We start from the raw sequence: 20622 nt of genomic DNA on the forward strand, positions 1-20622 counted from the left end.
AGAGTTTGCAATAGTAAAATACCAGGGAACAACCTAAATGTCCAATAATAGAGACTGCTTCAATATATAATATCTATTCAGTGAAATACTATGCAAAGGCTATGCAAAGAATACCCTGTTATTGAAAGATGGTCAAGGTATACTGTTAAGTGAACATGCAGGCTACAAGAATAGTATGTTTAATGAGATAGCATTTGTGGGTTTTTTTTTCTTAAGGATAACTTATTCTGTTTATAATATGCTTGGATTTGTATGGATACATCTGGAAAGTCATAACTGCGGTTATATCTTGAACAGAGGTGCTTGGGGCCAAGGAGGAGGTGGGCACTTTCCGTTCTTCACTTTATACCTTCTTTACAGTTTGAATTTTTAACCTTGAATAAGTATTACATTTAATTTGAAGAGCAGATTTAAACCCAAATTGCAGATTTGAGCCCACAGGTGGCTTGAAGGATGCTAAGCATTTCCTTTGCTGTCTCTGCCTTATATGAGAGCATGAGAAAGGCTGCCGATCCCTGGGCTTTGGGCACCCTGGTCCTTTCTCTCATTTTATATATAAGAGGATTTCAAGAGAAAAAAAAGAAAGAAAACCCTCCTGACCACTGTGTCAGATGGCACTGTTGATGGCTGGCTGGCGGTTTGTAAATGAAGAAAAGAGAGTCATTTTAATCACTACAGAAAAAATGAAGATTTGTTTTCTTCCTTTTGGTTTTCTTTTTTGGCCATGTGGGATCTTAGTTCCCTGACCAGGGACTGAACCTGAGCCCTTGGTAGTGAAAGTACAGGGTCCTAACCACTGGACTGCCAGGGAATTCCCTAGATTTGTTTTCTTAGATGTGTTTTTATAGAAAGGTAATTTAAACTCATCATCTTTAGAAACTAGAGAAAAAGAATCATCCATCTCCTCTACTTACCATTTTAGTGTTTTGTGGTGTTTTCCTGACTTTTTTTTGCAATGCAGCTATCATATTTTAAATGGCTGTCATCCCAGGGAACATATACTCTTGTGATCTGCTTTTGTGGCTGTTATGTCATACCGTATTCATTTTCAATATTGCTGCAGGGCCAGGAAACATTAATTTAGAGGAATTATATAGCTAATTCCTCAGAAAGAGCACAAAGTCCAGAATTCGGAAGTTACCAAACTAAAGAACAGGCTGTTGGGACTTCCCTGGTGGTGCAGTAGTTAAGAACCTGCCTGCCAGTGCAGGGGACATGGGTTTGATCCCTGGTCCAGGAAGATCCCACATGCCGCAGAGCAACTAAACCCATGAGCCACAACTATTGAGCCTGCACTCTACAGCCCGCAAGCCAAAACTACTGAGCCCGTGGGCCACAACTACTGAAGTCCACACACCTAGAGCCCATACTCCACAACAAGAGAAGCCACCTCAATGAGAAGCCCACGCACTGCAACAAAGAGTAGCTCCTGCTCGCTGCAACTAGAGAAAGCCCACACGCAGCAATGAAGACCCAATGCAGCCAAAAATAAATAAAATAAATAAATTTATTTTTAAAAAAAAGAACAGCCTATTGGGGAACAAGCTCTTCCTCCCCCCTCCCTGTGGAAAGAGCATCTCTGTGAGTGGGCAGCTGAGGGCTCCCTGGTGACCTGCACCTTTGTGTTCTGAACAAGTTTGCGAATGAAAGCCAAGCTTCTGAGGCTGCAGCTGAAACAGCACTTGCTCCTTTTGCTAAAGCAGCTTGTGCTGAGCATAGTTGGGGAATTACAGCTTTTACTGAGTCAATGTCCACTTGTCAACATCAGCCTGACATTGGATTGGGAATCATTGGAACTCATCTTTTCATTCTGTCTACCCTTTACTAGATATGGTTGCTATAAAAATAATAACTTGCTTTTCACAGTGGATTTTCTTGAAAATCAGATTGGCAGTTTTGCATAACAACAATCAGAACTCCTAAGCTACCCAGCATGGGGAGACCGAGAACAGCCTTAGCTGTACCGTGTCCTGGCCAGCTGTGCTGACTCAGTGCAGCTGACCTCTCTGAGCCTGACCTTCCTTGTCTGCAGAAGGGAGACAATAGCTGTGCCTGACTGGTGAGTTTATTGTGAGGATTAGACAAGATAACACAAGGTGGGGCTTGTAACAGAGATGGGCAAACAGAAGGCTCTCAACTGAGTTGGCTACCAAATTACCCTTAGAGAAGGAAACTGGAGAAAATATAAAAACCCACACACATGTGTAGTTTATTTACAAAATTGCAGTGATAATATACAAAGCTCAAAGTATTTGTTCACAACCATAGAGGATTTTTATTTTAATTAATTTATTTAGTTTTGGCTGTGTTGGGTCTTCCTTGCTGCGTACGTGCTTTCTCTAGTTGCGGCGAGCGGAGGCTACTCTTTGTTGCGGTGCATGGGTTTCTCATTGTGGTAGCTTTTCTTGTTGCGGAGCATGGGCTCTAGGCATGCAGGCTTCCATAGTTGTGGCTCACAGGCCCTAGAGCGCAGGCTCAGTAGTTGTGGCACATGGGCTTCGTTGCTCTGCGACATGTGAGAACTTCCCGGATCAGGGCTTGAACCCTTGTCCCCTGCATTGGCAGGCGGATTCTTTTTGTTTTGTTTTGTTTTGTTTTGTTTTTTGGGGGTACGCGGGCCTCTCAGTGCTGTGGCCTCTCCCGTTGCGGAGCACATGCTCCAGACACGCAGGTTAATCGGCCATGGTTCACGGGCCCAGCCGCTCCATGGCATGTGGGATCTTCCCAGACCGGGGCACGAACCCGTGTCCCCTGCATCAGCAGGCTGACTCTCAAGACACTGCGCCACCAGGGAAGCCTGGAAGGTGAATTCTTAACCACTGTGCCACCAGGGAAGCCCCATAGAGGATTTCTTCCTGAGACCTATAGAGCAAGATGTTATCAATAGTTTCTGAAGCATTTTTTTGTCTTGTTTTGTTTTTTTGGCTGTGCCGCATGGTGTGTGGGATCTTAGATCCCCCACCAGGGATTGAACTCGGGCCGTGGCAGTGAAAGTGTCGAGTCCTAACCACTGGACGCCAGTGCCACCCTCTAGCCCACTTATTCTTTACTGTGGCCCCTAGCAGTTTAAACTTCTCCCTTCACTTAGTTCTCAGGACTGCACAAGGACCACCTCAGCTAAATCATCCTAGGTATCCTTACACAAGGACTCTGCCTTTTTATCTCCCTCATCTGCAATAGGGCTGCACCTCCTGGATATTTCCTTCATCAGCACTTTCACGGCCACCCACCAGATCTGAAATTGTCCTCTTGCCCCAGAAGAGCTGCCTAATCCTCCTGCAGGCTCTCTGTCCCACTTCTTTCTCCTCTTTGTGGAACTGGGTCCTGGGAGGGCCTTGGGAACTCTATGGCTTGGTGCCCACCAGCGTATGCCTCATCGTCTATCTACCTGTACCTGGATGTCAGGTCCACAGACGAACTGAACAAAGCTGTGTGGCCACTTACTTCCCCAGGGCTGGGGGCAGAGACAGGGTGAACAGGGAAGGGATGGAGGAAGGAGTAACTAGGTTTTGCAGGAGCTGGCTCTGGTGGTGAATCCAGAACATCCATCCCTGCAGGAACCTTGATTCAGGTCCCCCTTCCCGCCCCAGAGCTGTACTTAGAGGAGAGTCTGGGCAGAGGAACTGAGACATTCTGGCACCCTGCAGCAGGGACCCTAGCAGCTCTCCAAGCCTTTCTGATTTCCTCAGAGGCCCTGTGAGCAATGCTCCCCGTGTGTCTGAATACCTGCAGGCAGGCCTCAACCTCTCCTTAACTGACACCACCACCTGGGCCCCAAGCCCTCAGACAGGTCTGGGCTCTTTCAGCCTTCCCCTTGCACTGTTTCCAGATGTAGGAAAACTCCCCGCTGAAGCCACTTCTCTACCCGTCCAGGTCCTCAGCCCCGTCACCCGCCCCCTCCCCCCAGCAGGGTCCTCACCACCAGCAAATAAAACCACACAGTTCTCTACAAAACAGACTGCTTCCAGTGGAGCTTGGGGCTTGCTCTCCGGTCCCATCCAAATCCCTGGGATGGACGCACCGAGAACTCCCGCCACAGGAATTTGGCTGAGCCCCTCCACAAGGCAGGATTGTAGTTATGGGTGCCGCTGGGACCATGGGCGACCACTCTGTCCCCATACGAGGGCTTGCACACAGGGCCCGTTCCATGAGCTTTAGGGCCGAAGGTGGACAAGATTATACAGGCTCCTTGTTCATTAAATGGGCACACATTAGGCGCCTGCTGTGTGATAAACTCTGTGCTATGCTTTGTGGGGAGTGCGACATCGATGCCTGGATCCAGACTTCGATCTGGAGAAACGAATTCGTCATTGATCTTTGTGAGAAGAGTCAGCCTTCCCACGAAGACGACAAGTGAGTTGTAACTGTTGTGACAATACACCGCTCAAGAGAACCTTCTCTGTTGAGGGTGGAAACCCGCATCAAGGATAAACCCGAACACTGTTCTCTGCCACACCCAAGATGGCCACCTGCCCGGTGCCCCTGTACTGAGTTGCACGCAGGCGCACTCAGCCTGCCACTCCTAACATGGCACATCAGAGCGGCAACTCAGAGCGGGGCCACGGGCGGAAGTGGGTGTGACAGGAATGGGAGCCCAGAGGGCACTCGGAGGCGAGGTACTGGGCAGTGAGAGCCGCTGGGAGGGTCGAAGTCATGATCCCCCCACAGGAGGCGTCCACCTGGCGGCGGGAGATCGAGGACAAGCTGAAGCAGGTGGGGCTGGAGCTGGGGAGGCGGGGGAGGAGGTGAGGGAGGGGGGCGAGATGCGGGCCGGGCCTCTACTCAGGGAGGCGGCGGGAGTGGGAGGGGGCCCTCCCTGCGAGGAGACCTTGTCTCCTAGGGGCGAGGCCGTGGATCTAGGACGCGGTGGTCTCCTTTAGCCTTCGGCTTCTGGTGATGTCCTTGCATGCGCTCCCCCCAGGAGGAGGAGACGCTGTCCTTCATCCGAGACAGACTGGAGAAGAGTGACCAGCTTTCCAAGAACATGGTGAGTAACCCCTCAGCTGGGAGGGCTTCCAGACGCTGGAGGAGAACCCTGCGACCCGGTAGTTCTGGCACCTAAGGCCTGGAGGTGTGGGTCTGGGTAGTGGTGGTGGTAACCTGTGGGTTTCTCTAGCAACAGTGTGACACGTCTCTTAACACTCCCTTCCCCTTGTCCGCCCCTTCGCTGAGGATGCTGCAGCCCCCACTGGCCTGGACTTTCTGCTTTCTGCCTAAGTTCTCCATTCTTCCTTCTCTCCTTCTGCAGACATTTAGTGAGACTGACTTAGGTGGGCTGGGTACTGGCCATGCGTCATCGTCAATTCAAGTGAGGGTTGGACGGCTGGGTTACCACTTCTGAGATTACTGAGGGCAGAAAAAGACTCAGCCTTCACCCCAGAGGGCTTGAGGTGTAAAATGAGCTCTGAAGTCAGAGAGATCTGGGGTCTAGTCCCCGCCCCTCCACCTATTTGTGTGTGGCCCCTGACAGGTAACTCTGAGCCTCAGTTACTTCCTCTGCTAAAACAGACGATGCCAACCTCCAGTGTAACTGTGAAGGTCATAGAAGCCAATGCATGCAGATGCATTTTGCATAGTACCTGGTATACAATAGGTCCTCAGTAAATATGAGTTTCCTTCCTTGTTCCTAGAGAAGACTGGAAAAGCACAAACTGAGCAGATACAAACTTGAGTATGTTTTTAATAATACAGTCATCAGGTGCTAGGCCTTACTTAATGAGATTCACTCTTAGAGAGAAAGGGTTTTGAAGGTACCAGCAATGCATTTGAGGCTACTCTGTATGAAACTATTTCCTGTTCAGTCCAGGAAAGCATCAGAGAGAATAGAGATTGAGATTTGGCTTCAAAGGTTGGAAGGGAAGCCATCCTGAGGTGTTATCTGAGGAGGAGTTAATTTAATGCTTGACTTGCCTTCAAATCAAACTTCAGCCAATTTATTTGGGCCACCTCCTATGTGCCAGGCACAGGGTAGGTTCTGGGGATACAGTGGTGAACAGATATACCCTGTCCCTTCCCTCATGGAGCTTATTGTCTAGAAAACCAGAGAAGAGGCAGCAATTGCCAAAGACCTGGTGGGTGGCAGAAGCAGTGCTGGGACAACCCTGAGGCCTGAGAGCATGGAGCTTCCCCCCGCAGGTGTCTATCCTGTCATCCATTGAGAGTCGCCTTATGAAGCTGGAGAACATCATCCCTGTGCACAAACAGACGGAGAACCTGCAGCGGCTGCAGGAGAATGTTGAGAAGACCCTGTCCTGTCTGGACCACGTTATCAGCTACTACCATGTGGCCAGTGACACTAAGAAGATCATCAGGGAGGGGTGAGCTAGGGCCAGAAGGTCACATTCCTAAGGCCTCTTGCACCAGTGGCTGTAGGCCTTGGAAGGGAGGAGTAGATATATTTGAGCCTCGAGTCCCCTGTGTTAATTCTCTTCTCCCCTTTCCAAATACCATTCTCTTGGTCCTTCCTCTTCAACTTCCATCTGCCCAGGCTAATAGGACTTTTCTCCTTTCCAGCCCCCCAGGTAGGCTGGAAGAGTACCTGGGCAGCATGGCTAAGATTCAGAAGGCTGTGGAGTATTTCCAGGACAACATCCCAGACAGCCCAGAGCTCAACAAAGTGGTAAGGGGCCAGCAGAGTGATGTGAGAGGTTTGGGGACACGAGTCACAGCCCTGGTCTCATGAGAGACACTGAACCAGCTTAAAAGAGAATATAGTAGAATAAACAGAAGTATATAATACCATACACATACTGTAGGCATTAAGATCTCTGTCTCAGAAATTACAGGTATACATTTTTATTGCATCTTAATAATTTAACTAAATTATAAGTTAAATATGAAGTATAAGTTTAACATTTGATTTTTATAAATGCATGGGTATTTTTTTATTGTAGCAAAAAATGCATAATATAAAATTTGCCTTTTTAACCATCTTTAAAGGAACAGTTCAGTGACATTAAGTACGTTCACACTGTCGTATAACCATCTCCAGAATTCTTTTCATCATCTCAGACTGAAACCCTGTACCCATTAAACACTAACTCCTCTTTCTCCTCCCCACCAATCCCTGGCCATCATCACTCTACTTTCTGACTCAATGAATTTGACTAGTCAGGGGACCTGCATTCATGTTTTCATATTCAATTTTTTTGTGTCATATCTTTGTGTTTAAGTTTTGGGGTCTTTAGATCACCAGAGGGAGATGGAGAAGGGCTGGGAAGTGAGATTTACTCAATGCATTGAGGAAAGGAGAGAATGCAGACAGGAGAAAAGGTGGGAGCAGAGGCCCAGACATCCCAGCCACTGAGGAACATTAGAGGGCAGGCCAGCTTGGACCCCCAGTCACCTGGCACACCTTCCTGGTGGCACCACAGTTCTTGCCCTGAGGCGTGTGTCTTACCCAGAAGAGGGGGTGGGCTGGGGAACAAAGATGGGAAACTGGCTTTTCTCCCACCCAGAAAGCTGTTGCTTAGAACAGTGCCTCCCAGCTTTTCTCCCATCGTGGCTCCATCAGAAATGAGAATGTTTGTGTGGCACACTGGGGTAAAGTAACTAGCCAGTGGTCTCTGGCTGTACACAGCGCCACCTGGCTACCCGGAGGACTGATAAGATCAATACCTCGGCACACCAGTAATGCAGTGGGCACACACCAGTAAAACCATAATACTGCAGCCCTTGGGTGGGCAGCCTGGACTCAGAGATTGGGATGCCAGGGGCTGGAGAACTTGATTCTTGAGGGTCTCTACCAAGTTTGGATCACAGAGTGAAGAGCTCTGTGCTAGAACTTGGGTGTGGGAGTGGATTAGAGAAGGAGAATACAAAAAATATGCTATAGGTTTACCCTAGGGGACGTACTTTTCATTTAAGCAGAAATGCTCCAACTCCTCTATTTTTAAAACATCTTTACTGAGATATAATTCACATACCATAAAATTTACCCATTTAAAGTATAAAACGCAGTAGTTTTAGTATAATCACAGAGTTGTGCAACAACACCGGAATAGGGCTTCCCTGGTGGCGCAGTGGTTGGGAGTCCGCCTGCCGATGCAGGGGATACGGGTTCGTGCCCCGGTCTGGGAGGATCCCATATGCTGCGGAGCGGCTGGGCCCGTGAGCCGTGGCCGCTGGGCCTGCGCGTCCGGAGCCTGTGCTCCGCAACGGGAGAGGCCACAACAGTGAGAGGCCCGCATACCACAAAAAGAAAAAAAAAAAAAAAAAAAAAAAAACACCGGAATAACTTTTATAACATTTTCATTGCCTAAAAAAAGAAATCCATTGGCAGTCACTCTTCTTCCCTTCCCTCCCCCATTCACCCAGCCTCTGGTAATCACTCAGCTATTTTCTGTCTCTGTAAATTTACCTATTCTGGACTTCTCCTGAAAATGGAATCACACAATATGTGACCTTTTGTGTCTGGCTTCCTTCACTTAGCATAATGTTTTCAAGGTTCATCTATGTGGTAGCGTGTGGCAGTGTTTCATTCCATTGTATGGTTGAATAATATTGCATTGTATGGATCTGCCACGTTTTGTTTATCCGTCCATCACTTGGTGGACACTCCACTTTTTGGCTGTTATGAACAGTGTTGCTATGAACCCTTGTGTATGAACTTTTCTGTGAACATATATTTTCAATTCTCTTATCTGCTCTGGATACCTGTCACTTGTCAGATACATGACTTGCAAGTATTTCCTCTCATTCTGTGAATTGTATTTTCACTTTTTTGATGGTGTCATTTACAGCACAAAAGTTTTTAATTTGATGTAGTCCAATTTATCTATTTTTTTTCTTTTGCAAACCCTTTTCTAACAAGAACACAAATTAATGGTACAATGAGAAAATAATCAGCTGATATCTGTGAAGCACCTACTTCTTATAAAACTCTGGGTTTCACCTATGAACATCCATTTTGAGAGAACACAAGGGAAATAAATAATCAAGGAAAGCTTCCCGGCATTTATTCTCTGGGAAAAAGGAAGTGAAGGCAGAGGAGGGCCGAGGCCCTGACTCAGGAAGGCAAAGGAAGGGGATGGGGAGGCGAGGGCCTGCTGAATGCTGGAACAGCCGTGGACCCTCTTTCTTCTCTCTGTCCTCCCTTCCTTCCTTCTTCCCTGTAGAAGCTGCTGTTTGAGAGGGGGAAGGAGTCGCTGGAGTCCGAGTTCTGCAGCCTGATGACACGGCATAGCAAGGTCTTGTACCCTGTGCTCACCCTGGATCTGATCAGCGGTAAGGACGACCTGGAGGTACAGGAGGAGGTGCCCCTAGAGCATCTGCCTGAGAGCGTGCTGCAGGACGTGATCCGCATCTCCCGCTGGCTGGTGGAATATGGATGCAACCAAGGTGAGGTGTCCTGGGGAGGCGGGGGCCCAGGTGGCAGGGCCAGAGGGAGTGGACTTTGCCCTCTGTTTCTTTAATCCACCTGCATTTCTTTTAAAACAAAGGAGTTTATTAGGAAACAATATGAGCAATAAGTCTACAGCTTATGTATCAAATTATGAATCTAGCTAAATTCAAGCTTTTTTTGTATACCTTACTTTCCTGTTTCTTTCCTTTTTTTGATTAATTATAAAAACTTCAAATGGCACAGAAAGGCTTAGGTGAAAAGCAAAAGTCCATCTCCCCACTTCCCTGATGCTTGCAGTATCATAACCCAAAGATGAGTACTGTTAAGGTTATTTATACCCTTCCAAAAAATTCTTTATGCCACTGTGTGTGTGTGTGTGTGTGTGTGTGAGAGAGAGAGAGAGAGAGAGAGAGAGAGAATAAATATGTGTGTATCTGCTCCTCGTTCCCAAGTGGAAGGAAGCATACTAAACACTCCCCTAAGATTTTTTTTTGGATTTTGCTTTCAAATTAGTATTATATCTTGAGTGTGTTCCACATCAGTACATGTATATTTGCTTCATTCTTTTTGGCAGCTGCATAATATTCCATGGTATGTTGGTGCATCATTTCTTTAAATCCAGTCCCAGAATTTTTTTCTAAATCCCAAGTTAAGCAAAAAATTAAAAAACACCCCAACAGTAATGAATATTCAATTTTAAGCTTTTTAGCCCCCCCACACCCTTCTTCTCTTTGTTAGTTTGTACACATACCAAGTTGTCAGTGTGCGTTATCACTATCCCTGCTTTCCCTCAAGGACTCTGTGGTGCCAGGTCTCAGGGCCGCCTGTACTGACCACACGGCATGTCTGAGGCTCACGAGCTGCACTGTGGGAGCTGAGGGCTCAGCAGGAGCTTTTCAGGGGCTCCCTTGGGATAAGCCAGAGGCCAGTAGATGCCTCCAGACCCCTCAGTCCCCTTCAGTCAGAGCCTCAGTGCTTTGTTCCATTTTTCACATTGGCGACACACTCGTTGGGAACTGCTAAAATGTACCATGGCATATTCGTATCTTTTTCCTTGCTCATTTGCATTTTTGGATTTTCCAGTTTTCCAATATCGACAAATAGTGCTGCAGTGAGCACAATTGGATGGCTTGCTTTTCTTATTTAGGAAGTTCTCTGAGATATTTTCTCAAAGGTGCAGTTATCAGGCAGAACTGTCTGAACAGATCTGAAACCTTCTTGCTGTCTTGAGTTCATCTCCGGGTAGGTGGGGCCAGTCAACTGACCCATCGAAAATCCCACAGCTATTTGTTCTTCATTAGCTTTATTTATCTTAGCTATTTGACAGGGTTTTCACAATCCTCTAATTTTTTTAAATTTGCATTTCATTCATGGCTAAAGAAATGGTGTGTTTTTAAATTCAGTGACACTTGTCTCTTTATCGCATATACATTGCTCACATCCTTTGACCCCTTACCAAGTTGAAGCTGGATGTTAACTTTACATTTTTTTAATCTAAAAAAAACCTTACTGTGGACTTCCTTGGCAGTCCAGTGGTTAAGACTCTGCACTTCCAGTGCAGGGGACATGGGTTCAATCCCTGGTCAGGGAAGATGCCATGTGGCATGGCAAAAAAACAAAACAAAACAAAAACCTTACAGGGAATTCCCTGGCGGTTCAGTAGTTAGGACTTGGCACTTTCACTGCCAGGGGCCCGGGTTCAATCCCTGGCTAGAGACCTAATATCCCACAGGCCACACGGCATGGCCAAAAATAAATAAATAAAATAAAAAATAACAACTAACTGTTGGTTCTTTTGGGGGATACTTTCCCTTTTAAGCCTTTGATTTGGAACGGACGAGGCCATGTGGGAGGCCACTAGGAAGGGGGTAGCAAGGAGCAGTGGCGGGCACCACTGCTGCCCTGCGGAGCTGCGTCTGGAAGTGAGAGGGAGGCCCTGGGCCAGGCAGAGGCAGGGACCCCAGCTGTCGCCCATCTCTCCTCAGACTTCATGAACGTCTACTACCAGATCCGCTCCAGCCAGCTGGACCGCTCCATCAAAGGCCTGAAGGAGCATTTCCGGAAGAGCAGTTCTTCGTCTGGGGTCCCCTGCTCCCCTGCTGTCCCCAACGAGAGGAAGGACACACCTACCAAGAAGCCGGTCAAGCAGCCAGGTGAGTCCCCACCCTGGCCCACCTCAGAACCAGACAGAAGCTCTGTGGGACCCGGGTTACCTTTGGCCACCCTGGGGGTAGCAGCCGCTACAGCTTGACCTCACAGCGACCCCCAACTATAGGTATGCAGGACAGAAAGCAGGTGTCTGCCCACCTAGCAAGGCCCCATCCGGTGAGCTTCTCTCTACCCAGCCGAGTCTGGGGGCTACATAAGTGTCCTTGGAGTGGAGGGTCACAGGCACGGAGAGGTGGGCTGACAGGGGTGCCGGGGCAGAGCCCCTTGCTGGACCCCCTTCTCCTCCCTGCATCAGGAGGCCAGGCACGCTGCTGCTGCCAAAACCGTGGACAGGACAGGGGCAGGCACTGCAGCCATCACCTTGCAGAAAGCCAGGGTGGCTTGAAAAAGTGGATAGGGGAGAGTTTCCACTTTCACAGTCACCCAGAAAGGAAAATAACCCCACGCCTTCTCCAAAGAACTTAATCCGGCTTTTGGGCCCCACTCGAAAGTTAGTGCCTTGCGGCGGGAGAGTCAAGGGAGGGGTGTTGAGGTGGGAGACATCTGGGCTGTGGACGTTGGTATCCTGGGCAAAGAGCTCACTGTCTGTCCTTCTTCCCGTCATCATGTCCCCTGTAGTCTACGCTCCAGGTAAACAGTGTTCCTGGGTGTCAGCTTCCGCTTGGCAAGCCTGGCTGTGTCTGGCTGCTGAGAGATGTGACCCTCAAGAGGCTGGGTGATTCCAGGGTGTGGGGCTGCTGCAGGCCCCAGGGAGAGAGAGCCAGTGAGGCTGGGGGCTGCTCCCACCCTAGCCTTCCCTGTCCAGCTGCTGCTGTGGGCACACACCCCACGTGCCCTGGTGGGACACGCCCCTCATGACGGCGTTTTCCTTACCTGCCCCTCAGAGAACGAAGGACCTGTTGACAGTCGCCGCGAGCACCTGCTCCTCCTCAGGCCTTTGTTCAGGCTTTGGAGATACGGCTGAGCCGAGGGTGCCTGCAGGGGCGCAGGGGAATAGAGCATAAGGGAATCTGGGTGGCCCCAGCAGGAAGAGCACTGCCTTCCCCCTCCCCAGTGTGGATATCCTGGCCGACCCCCTGGGGAACCTGCCACAAACGGTGACCCTACTAAGCCAGGCTGCGCAGCCACAGCTGGCTGCACCTGGGCCTGTCCGTCTCTGTGCCTTGGTTCTGGGAGGCTGTGAGGCTGCCTGGGCCTTGGCCTGTCTGTGCTCTCTTCCCCTCTGTCTCTTCTCTGATGGGCCCAGTGGGGGCCCCAGGACCCAGTCTGCATCCAAGAGTGCTGCTGGCCATGCAGGGAGCAGGGATCTGATCTCGGGGCCCCCAGTGGGCCTAATCTAGCTTGGCTTAGAGCCCCAAGAGGAAAACTCAGGCTTTGAGCATCCCTCTGGTTTCTGTGGGCTTTCAAGAGTTGTCAGGAGCTGGGGGGCTCAGGACTGACGTCAGGAACTAAGGAATCAGGCCCCTGGGACATCAGTTCCCAGCCCTTGAAGAGAGGAGCAGGGAGGCCTCAGTGGGTAATGAAGCACCGACCTCAACGTCGTTCATGGTAATTGTGCTCCTGATGGGTTTGGCGGCTGCCGGATCAGTGTCCCCAGCCCACGTCCACGCGAGCATACTGGGGAGGCTCCTGGAGGCCCGGCGGGCCCCCCTGCTCCTGGTCGGTTGTGGGGCAGGGCACTGACTCGCTCATTAGCGGGGCTGCTCACTGAAGGGGCAGAACCCAGCGAGACAGATGCTGAGCCCAAGCCCCAAACTTGGTTATTAGTAACTACTTGTGGTTGGTGCAAACAGAAAGAAACGAGCCGCTCCAGACTCTGTCCCTTCTCCACTAGCTTTCTGGGGAGCTGCCAGGACCCAAGAAGCCTCACTGTGTTCAGAGGTGCAAGTGGGCACCTGGGAGTCCCCAGGGAAGAGGGACGGAGTTACACTCATGGGTGCCTCCCCTGCCCCAGTACATTTTATTAACAGGGCAGCTGTACGCATCTGTTTTAAATGCTGTTTTATTTCCCCACGTTTTCTGCCCTGTGATGTCTCGTTCCCACAGAGGTAGCTGACCCTGGAGGCTGTGGGTGCTGCAGTTTTGTTTTCATTGTTCTCACTTGTGATACTAACTGTTGGTTCCCCCCCGCCATGCCAAGAGCATGTGCCCTTTCCTGCTGCCCTCCCTCCTGCTCTCTGTGTGATGGCTCCTATTAATTTCTTTTTGGCTTTTGAGTTTTTCCCAATTGCTTTGGCGGTTTGGGTCCCTCCCATGGTATATGGGGCCAGTCTGCTTCTGGGTCTCCAAGCCTTCCGTCTTGGGCGCTGCTGTCCCAGGAAGCTCAGTCCCATTTCACCAACTCCTGGGTGATGCTTTCCTTTGGCTACTGTTTAGCTGCGTCCCAGCACTGAGCATGCCTGGAGACCTCTGCCTGCCCTTTGGGGAGGAGCCATGGGCCTGCCCACTTCAAGGTGCCCCCAGGCTCTGCCACTTGGTCTCGCCTTCTAGGTGTGAGAGCTCCATCGCTAGCTCCTCCATCCCAGGCCCTTGTCTATTTCTGAGTTAAGTGCCACTCAGTACTGTTTTTTATTTTTGGCTTCTCCTGGTGGATCTTGGCCCATCTCATCTCCTTCACCCTCTGCACTTCCTAAAATGAACTCAGATCTGGAACAGTGAGGGTCGCTGGCAGGATCAGGAGCTCCACTGGGGGAACGAAATGTGTCCGTTCCTCCATCTCCTTCCGCGGGACCTCCGGCGGGCCTGGGAGAGGCCTGCTGAGAGAGATGGCACCCAGGCGTGCTCTCTGCTGGGGGAGGGCGTGGGCCTGGGGGGCAGGGGGAGGGCTGCTGCTGTTTTCTCTCACTCGTTTCCTAGGTCTTCTTATCTCCTCTCTGTGTGGCTCTGGTGACAGGGATGATCCATAAGGCTCAGAACCTTCTGAAACAATATTCCCAGCATGGTCTATATGGGAAAAAGGGGGGCTCTAACCTCATTCCTCTGGAAGGTAATCGTCCTGTGTTCCTCTCCTCTTCCCTCCTCCTCCACAGTGTGTCCACTCACGTGGTAGGGCAGAGCCTCCAAACCCCCAGAGGGCCTCGGGCACAACCCTGAGAGGGGAGCAGGGGTGGGAACTGAGGTCCTGGGCCTCTGACCCCAGCTGGCTCAGGGGCAGCTTTCATGGCCCTCGGCCTGGCCCTGTCTGGCTGACGGCAGCTCTGCCCGCCCAGAGGCTTCCCGCTCCCTCCCCTCCCTGTCTCTGTCCTTGTCTCCTGTTTGAACTCAGAGAAAGTTCTTTGTCACGGGCAGCCCTTTCACGCTCAGACCAGCAGTGGCAGGACCAAGGCGGCCGAGGCCTCCTGGCCGCCCCCCTCCACCTGAAAGGCGAGCATGTGCCACAGGGGACAGGCAGCCCATACACCATGTCCCTGCCTCCCTCCCATCAGAGGAAGGACAGCCCTGCCCTAGTGGAACAGATCCACCTTCAAAAGAATGACCCTGGGGGCAAAAAGAAGCCTGTCCCCATTCACTGGGCAGTGACATTTCTCTAACTGGATCTCTCCCGAAATATGGTGAGATAAACCCCCTGGGGCTGAGCATCAGACCTTCCGCAGCTGCTGGAAACTTCAGAAACCCGGCTTTCTCTTAGCCTCCAGGCTTGGGGAAACCAGCTCCCGAGGATGGTCCGAGGCACTGCAAGTCAGGCTTGAAACGGCTGTTCCCAAGGTGGTCTGAGCAGAAGAGGGGCTCAGAGCCCTCTCCAATGCCCCTTCCTCTACACCCCATCTCACATCCCCCCCTGGAGATCGAGGGCTTCTTCCCAGTCCCCTGAGAGGCAGCCACCCCGCCCCTGGATAAATGCTGCTTGTGTTTGTGGCCGACGTTTCGCTAGGTCAGGAGCATGATTTCCGAGTTAAGCACCTGTCTGAGGCCCTGAACGACAAGCACGGTCCACTGGCTGGTGAGTACTGCAGCCCAGCCTGAGGGCAGCCATCGCTGCATTCATGGCCGTCCCCAGAGGGCCTGCTCCGACCTGGCCTAGCCGGCTGCTCCGCTCCAAGGATGAGCCCGGCCTACTCGCCTCTCTCTCTCTCCAGTCTGTCTCTCTTTTGGGCACTAGGTCTCCTTGCCTCTCTCCAGGTGGGAGTGCACACCTGGCTCTCAGGGCCTGGGCCAAGGGCAGAAGTTGCCACCACTTGGAAGGTGGACAGAGAGGGCATGCGGGCCCCTGGAGGGCAGGGAACGACAACACCTGACTCCAGCGATGGCTCCAAACCTCTAACCCCTCGGAGCCCATCCCTCGGCACATAGGACCAGGTTGCCAGCGGGCACCCCTGCCCCAGCCTCCAATGCAGTAGCGGGATCCTGTCTCCTGCTGGGGCAGCTGACAACCAGGGAGCCCTCCCCCTCTGAGGCTCATTTTGCCTCTTCTCCAGTTTTGATGCCATGCCAGCTAGCCTTATGGACCAGAGCCCACTGCCTTTTTATACGTTCCAGAAGGCCTGGCGGGGCTGGTATCTGGCTCCAGAGGCCCAGCATTTTCGGAGATGGATGACCACAGTGCCTGCCTCCTTGAGGTGGACGCGGCCACTTGCCCATCCCTGGGTGTCCTCTTTCCAGTACAATTCAGAATCCTCAGTCTTGGGGTCAGGCGTGTCTTATCCAGGAAGTCGACTGGGGGATCTTCTTATCCTTTTTATCCATCTCCCCAACACCTCTCGTACCTGACATTCTGGAACAAAGGCTGGACTCAGCCCGTTTTCCCCCTCGCACCCTGTCGGGCCTGCTGGAGTTCTCTCAGCTTTCTGCCGGCACAGTCTTCTTCCCCATCTGCTGCTAGTCTGGCTACAGGCCAGGAACTGGGGAGACTCGTGCCCCACCCCACAGCAGGGAGAGGGTCTGCCCCAAGCCAGTAGCTCAGCGGCGCTGCTTTTCCCCCAGGGAGAGATGACCTGCTGGACGTGGAGACCGACGCCTACATTCACTGCGTCAGTGCCTTTGTCAAGCTGGCCCAGAGCGAGTACCAGCTGCTGACGGACGTCATCCCTGAGCACCATCAGAAAAAGACCTTTGACTCTTTGATACAGGTCCTGCGCCACCCGACCCTGCCCCTGGGCCCTGACCAGATGCCCCAGCAAGAGCTGTCACTTTGGAAGCTTGAGTTCGGTCCAGGCATGCGGTCCATAGCCCTCAAGTCCAGCCACCACCTCCACCTCCCGTCCTGGGGATCTGTCCTGGGTGGCGTGGCCTGGTCGGGACCACCCCATTGGGGGCATACTTCCCCCACGCCCCTCCAGGTGCCCTCACCGTCCCTGGGAACCGGCTGTCTGCCCCCTCCCCTGAGCCCTCTCCCTGCCCCGCTCTCTCAGGATGCCCTGGATGGGCTGATGCTTGAAGGGGAGAACATTGTGGCTGCTGCCCGGAAGGCCATCATCCGACACGAATTCTCGGCTGTGCTCACCGTCTTCCCCATCCTGCGGCACCTCAAGCAGACCAAGCCTGAGTTTGACCAGGTGCTCCAGGTATGTGGGTGAGGATGCCCTTGGGGACTCCGGGAGGAGGAATCCTGTTGCCCGGCACAGCCTCCCAGGAGAACTGTGTTCTCTACCCCCATGCGTCTGCTCTGAGGGTGAATGGCGACAGCTTCCTCAGGGCCCCGGGCATGTGGAGGTGCTCTCAGGGTGAGTGAAGAGGGGAGACAGTCCCCTGGGGTGAGGGGCTGGGAAGGAGCAGGGCCCCAGGCACAGCCTATAGCCGGGTTCTGCGCCCTGTGCAACCATGTGCTTCCTCAGGGGACGGCCGCCAGCACCAAGAGCAAGCTGCCCAGCCTCATCACTTCCATGGAGACCGTTGGAGCCAAAACATTGGAGGACTTTGCTGACAACATCAAGGTGCCCTCCCTCCCTCTGCTGCCATGCAGGACGGCCCATGGGGCTGTGGGCAGGGCCACCCGTGACCTGGCTTGGGAACTTTCTGAAAGCAGGCCTCCAAGAGGGGCGGGCCTGCCCTGTGGGGAAGCTGGCCGTGCTGCTAGTCTCCACTGTCCTCAACACTGCTTTATCTCTTGTGCACAAAGCCTGCCCAGTTTCATACCATTTAATTTGGACCACTTCATGAGCTGAGCTCTTCCTCCCTGGTACTGTAATTAATGCCATTTCGTCCAAGATGCTCTTGAAGAGATCTGTTGGTTCCATCAGGATCCCCACACCACCCACCAGAGTTCCTGTCACACAGTATGTGTTCATGAGAGGTATGTCGCTGGAAAAAGGATTATAGGTATGTGAAGAGGGGAAAGGGGAAGCTGGACATACTCCATCTCTACAGAATTTAAGTTCACAGTTGAATCTTGGCCTGCTGAAATTTTCCCAAAGCTCCAAGTTTAACCTCCGAGGCCCAAAGGGTCCCCAGAGCCCATCCCTTCCCCTTCCTGGACCATCCCCTTCCTTCTCTGAGGGGATCCTTCAGAGGAGGGGGACCAGGAAGCAGAGGCCACCCTCCTGTCAAAGAGTCCCAGGTAGCACTGGCATAAGACCGAGACCTCCCTCTCTTTAATTGCCTGTGCCTCCATTTCACTCTCCAGTAAACAGTGTTAAGACTCCCAAGTTGAGTCTGGTGAGGTACACACCCCAGTGATGGGGAACACACAATGGGACATCAGATCACTGCCAAAGGTGACAGAGAAAGGAGAGACACAGCCACTCTGAGGACCAGGATCAGTGAGAGTAACACAACAGATGGATTTCTAGGGGGTCAAGCAAATCTAGAAGCACTCTGCAAATGATGTGTTTGTGGAGGGGCCTGAAGCTGCGTGATCCAAAAGAGAAACTGGCCCAGAGAAAGAAGCCTTCAGCAGCCCAATTCCTGCCCCAGAGCCAGTAGTCTCCAGGAACTAAATAGGAGGAAGGTAACCTCCACATCCACCAGGCCATGGGAGGAAAAACAAACGGGGGCAGGTATCTTTTGCTACGGCCAAGTCCATTTGGCTATGCAGAGGCAGCAGATAATTCACCTGGGATGCTGAGTGTACTTTATTTTAATCAAGCAGAGTGTATTTGTAGTTTTTCTTCTGGGCATCCTTGTGCTTTCAACCTTGCTCGCTTACCCAGTAAGAAATGTTTAAGTAGGAAGGAAGTTAAAGAGAAGGTGGAAAAGAGACGAAGAGGGTGACAGAAAACTGGGAACAACACCCAGGCCAGCAGAATGGTACCTTTTTGTGGATTTCCTCTGGTGAATAATGAACTAGTACTGGCAGTTTGAAACTTTGAAAAATCCCTTAAATGCTTTTCAGTCTTCCCTCATGTAAGGTTTGCACCACCTGCAGAAAGCAAAACGTGTGTGTACAGGGGTGACTATAAAGTATGTACTGAGACTGTCTTCATCCTTTTTACATTATAGTCCCATCCTCTGTGGAGAGACAAACTTGTACGTATAGCATTGCCCAGGCTTTATAGCATATCTGTGATATGACTTTAGGATAACTTATAACGGTAATCACTTATAAGGTAAACCCTGCTTATCAGCTTAATCAAATGGGGAAAGGAGGAATTTTGTTAGAAATGCAGATTTCCAGGCCTTGTCCAGACCTGCAGAATTAGGGAGGAAGAAAGTGAGGGGTAAAGAACATGTACATGAGGAAAATATACAGCAGAATGAGATTATATGTGGAAGGAGCAATTGGAAGCACTTGATATTTCCCCTGGAGTGAAGACTCCCTCGGGTCTTCTCAGAGTTTCTTCCGCCTGGTGGTGGGCGCGCTTCAGCATCCACCCACTTCCTCTCCATTGCTCCAGACAGCAGACAAGGCTGCCCAGCCCTCGGGGTCTCCCCGCACTGGGAGCAACTCAGGCCCTGTGCGCAAGCCCTTCTCCCCACCCCGACCTTGGAAACCCTCTCACTCGTGGCTATTCCAACCCTCTTACGTCACAAAGAGATCAATTCCGTTTCCTGAAGAGCATCAGTCGCTGCGGTAACTTCCGGGAAGTGCAAATGGAAACACACCCGCTCCCCAAAAGAGCGGAGACAAGATAAACACCGCCCAGCTAAGACTAGGGGGACGTCCCAGGGAAAGAGGGAATCTTCTCCGCGAGTCCGCCCCCAGGAGGCCAGACTTGGGACCTGTCATTCAGAAAATTCCCTCGTTTCGGTCCCCCTTAGGGAGACACACTCCCAGAAGGGCCGCCTGTCGGGGAAATGCCCCTTGCCTTTTGCCACTAGCCAGAGACCAGAGTGAAACCGGAGGAAAGATGCCTCCTCCAAAGCTGGGAAGAAGGGAAAAGGGAAAGACGGGGTGATGAAGGCCAAAGGTGCGAAGTCCTGCCACACGCGGCCGGCTCTGAAGGCGGCCCTCCGCAGCCTGGAGTCCCGGGCAGGGTTGCACAGAGGCCAAGGCACTGCCCCAGAGAGGAGAGGGATAGGTGGGTGGAGGGTGGTGGCCCGGGGCCCTGGGAAAGAGAGGACCTGAGTGGGACGCAGTTCCACAGCGGCCCCTGAGAAGCACCCAGATGCTGACGGGGGTGGTCAAACAATGGATCCCGGTCGCCCATGGCAAAACCCTGCCCCTGCCCTCCTAATGACTCTACCCGCTGCCCTGGCCACGGTTCCAGCGGAAATCGTCTGTCCTCCCTCCTTGCTCTCAGTCCTCTCCGGCAAGTGGCAAAGGGAAGGGGGCATTTCCCTGGACCATGAACCCTGATTCTGACCCCCAGCGCTGCAGAGAAGCCCCAGCTTGCTCGTCCAGTCTGGCTGATACTTCCAGACCCTGGGAGCGTGCCTCTTCCCACAGCACGGACAGGGAAACTGAGGCCTAGAGAGGGACAAAGTCACCCACAGAGAACTAGGAGGTAGAAGTCAGGCAAATAACACCGCTGGGGCTCTGGCTTGGGAGCGCTTAGTCTGCCTGGGACGAGGGCTTGAGGCCAGGGGTTCGAACGAACCTTTCCCGGATCGAGCCTGCAGACTCTCGGGTTTCCTCTGGGGTGGTCCCCAGATAAGAATAGATCCCATTTGTTGGAGGTTTTATGGGCATAAACTCACTGAATTCCCACAACAGACAAACAAGGTAGGTAAGTTCACCCCTATTTTACAGGTGAGAAAACTGACGCTCTGTGATTAAAATGAAACTTGCCCACAGC

The 20622-nt window shown here is 51.9% G+C and overlaps 2 protein-coding genes across 2 annotated transcripts; both read left to right on the forward strand.

Annotated features, from left to right (window-relative positions):
- Positions 1–4618: 4618 nt before the first annotated feature.
- LOC308610586 (exocyst complex component 7-like) lies at positions 4619–6682 on the forward strand (the record flags this gene model as incomplete). Its single annotated transcript, XM_081259667.1, has 4 exons — positions 4619–4713; positions 4922–4987; positions 6136–6317; positions 6514–6682. Exons 1-4 carry the CDS (start codon positions 4654–4656, stop codon positions 6680–6682), a joined length of 477 nt encoding a protein of 158 aa, XP_081115793.1. The 5' UTR covers positions 4619–4653.
- A 519-nt stretch (positions 6683–7201) lies between these two features.
- LOC308610587 (exocyst complex component 7-like) lies at positions 7202–19461 on the forward strand (the record flags this gene model as incomplete). Its single annotated transcript, XM_081259668.1, is given in 10 exon segments — positions 7202–7219; positions 9117–9339; positions 11329–11496; positions 12397–12451; positions 15297–15365; positions 15367–15452; positions 16433–16578; positions 16861–17013; positions 17284–17427; positions 19282–19461. Coding segments are annotated over 10 exon segments (1242 nt in total).
- Positions 19462–20622: the final 1161 nt, after the last annotated feature.

Source organism: Mesoplodon bidens (genome assembly GCF_964165515.1).
Source record: "Mesoplodon bidens genome assembly, contig: HAP1_SCAFFOLD_304, whole genome shotgun sequence".
Classification (NCBI taxonomy): domain Eukaryota; kingdom Metazoa; phylum Chordata; class Mammalia; order Artiodactyla; family Ziphiidae; genus Mesoplodon; species Mesoplodon bidens.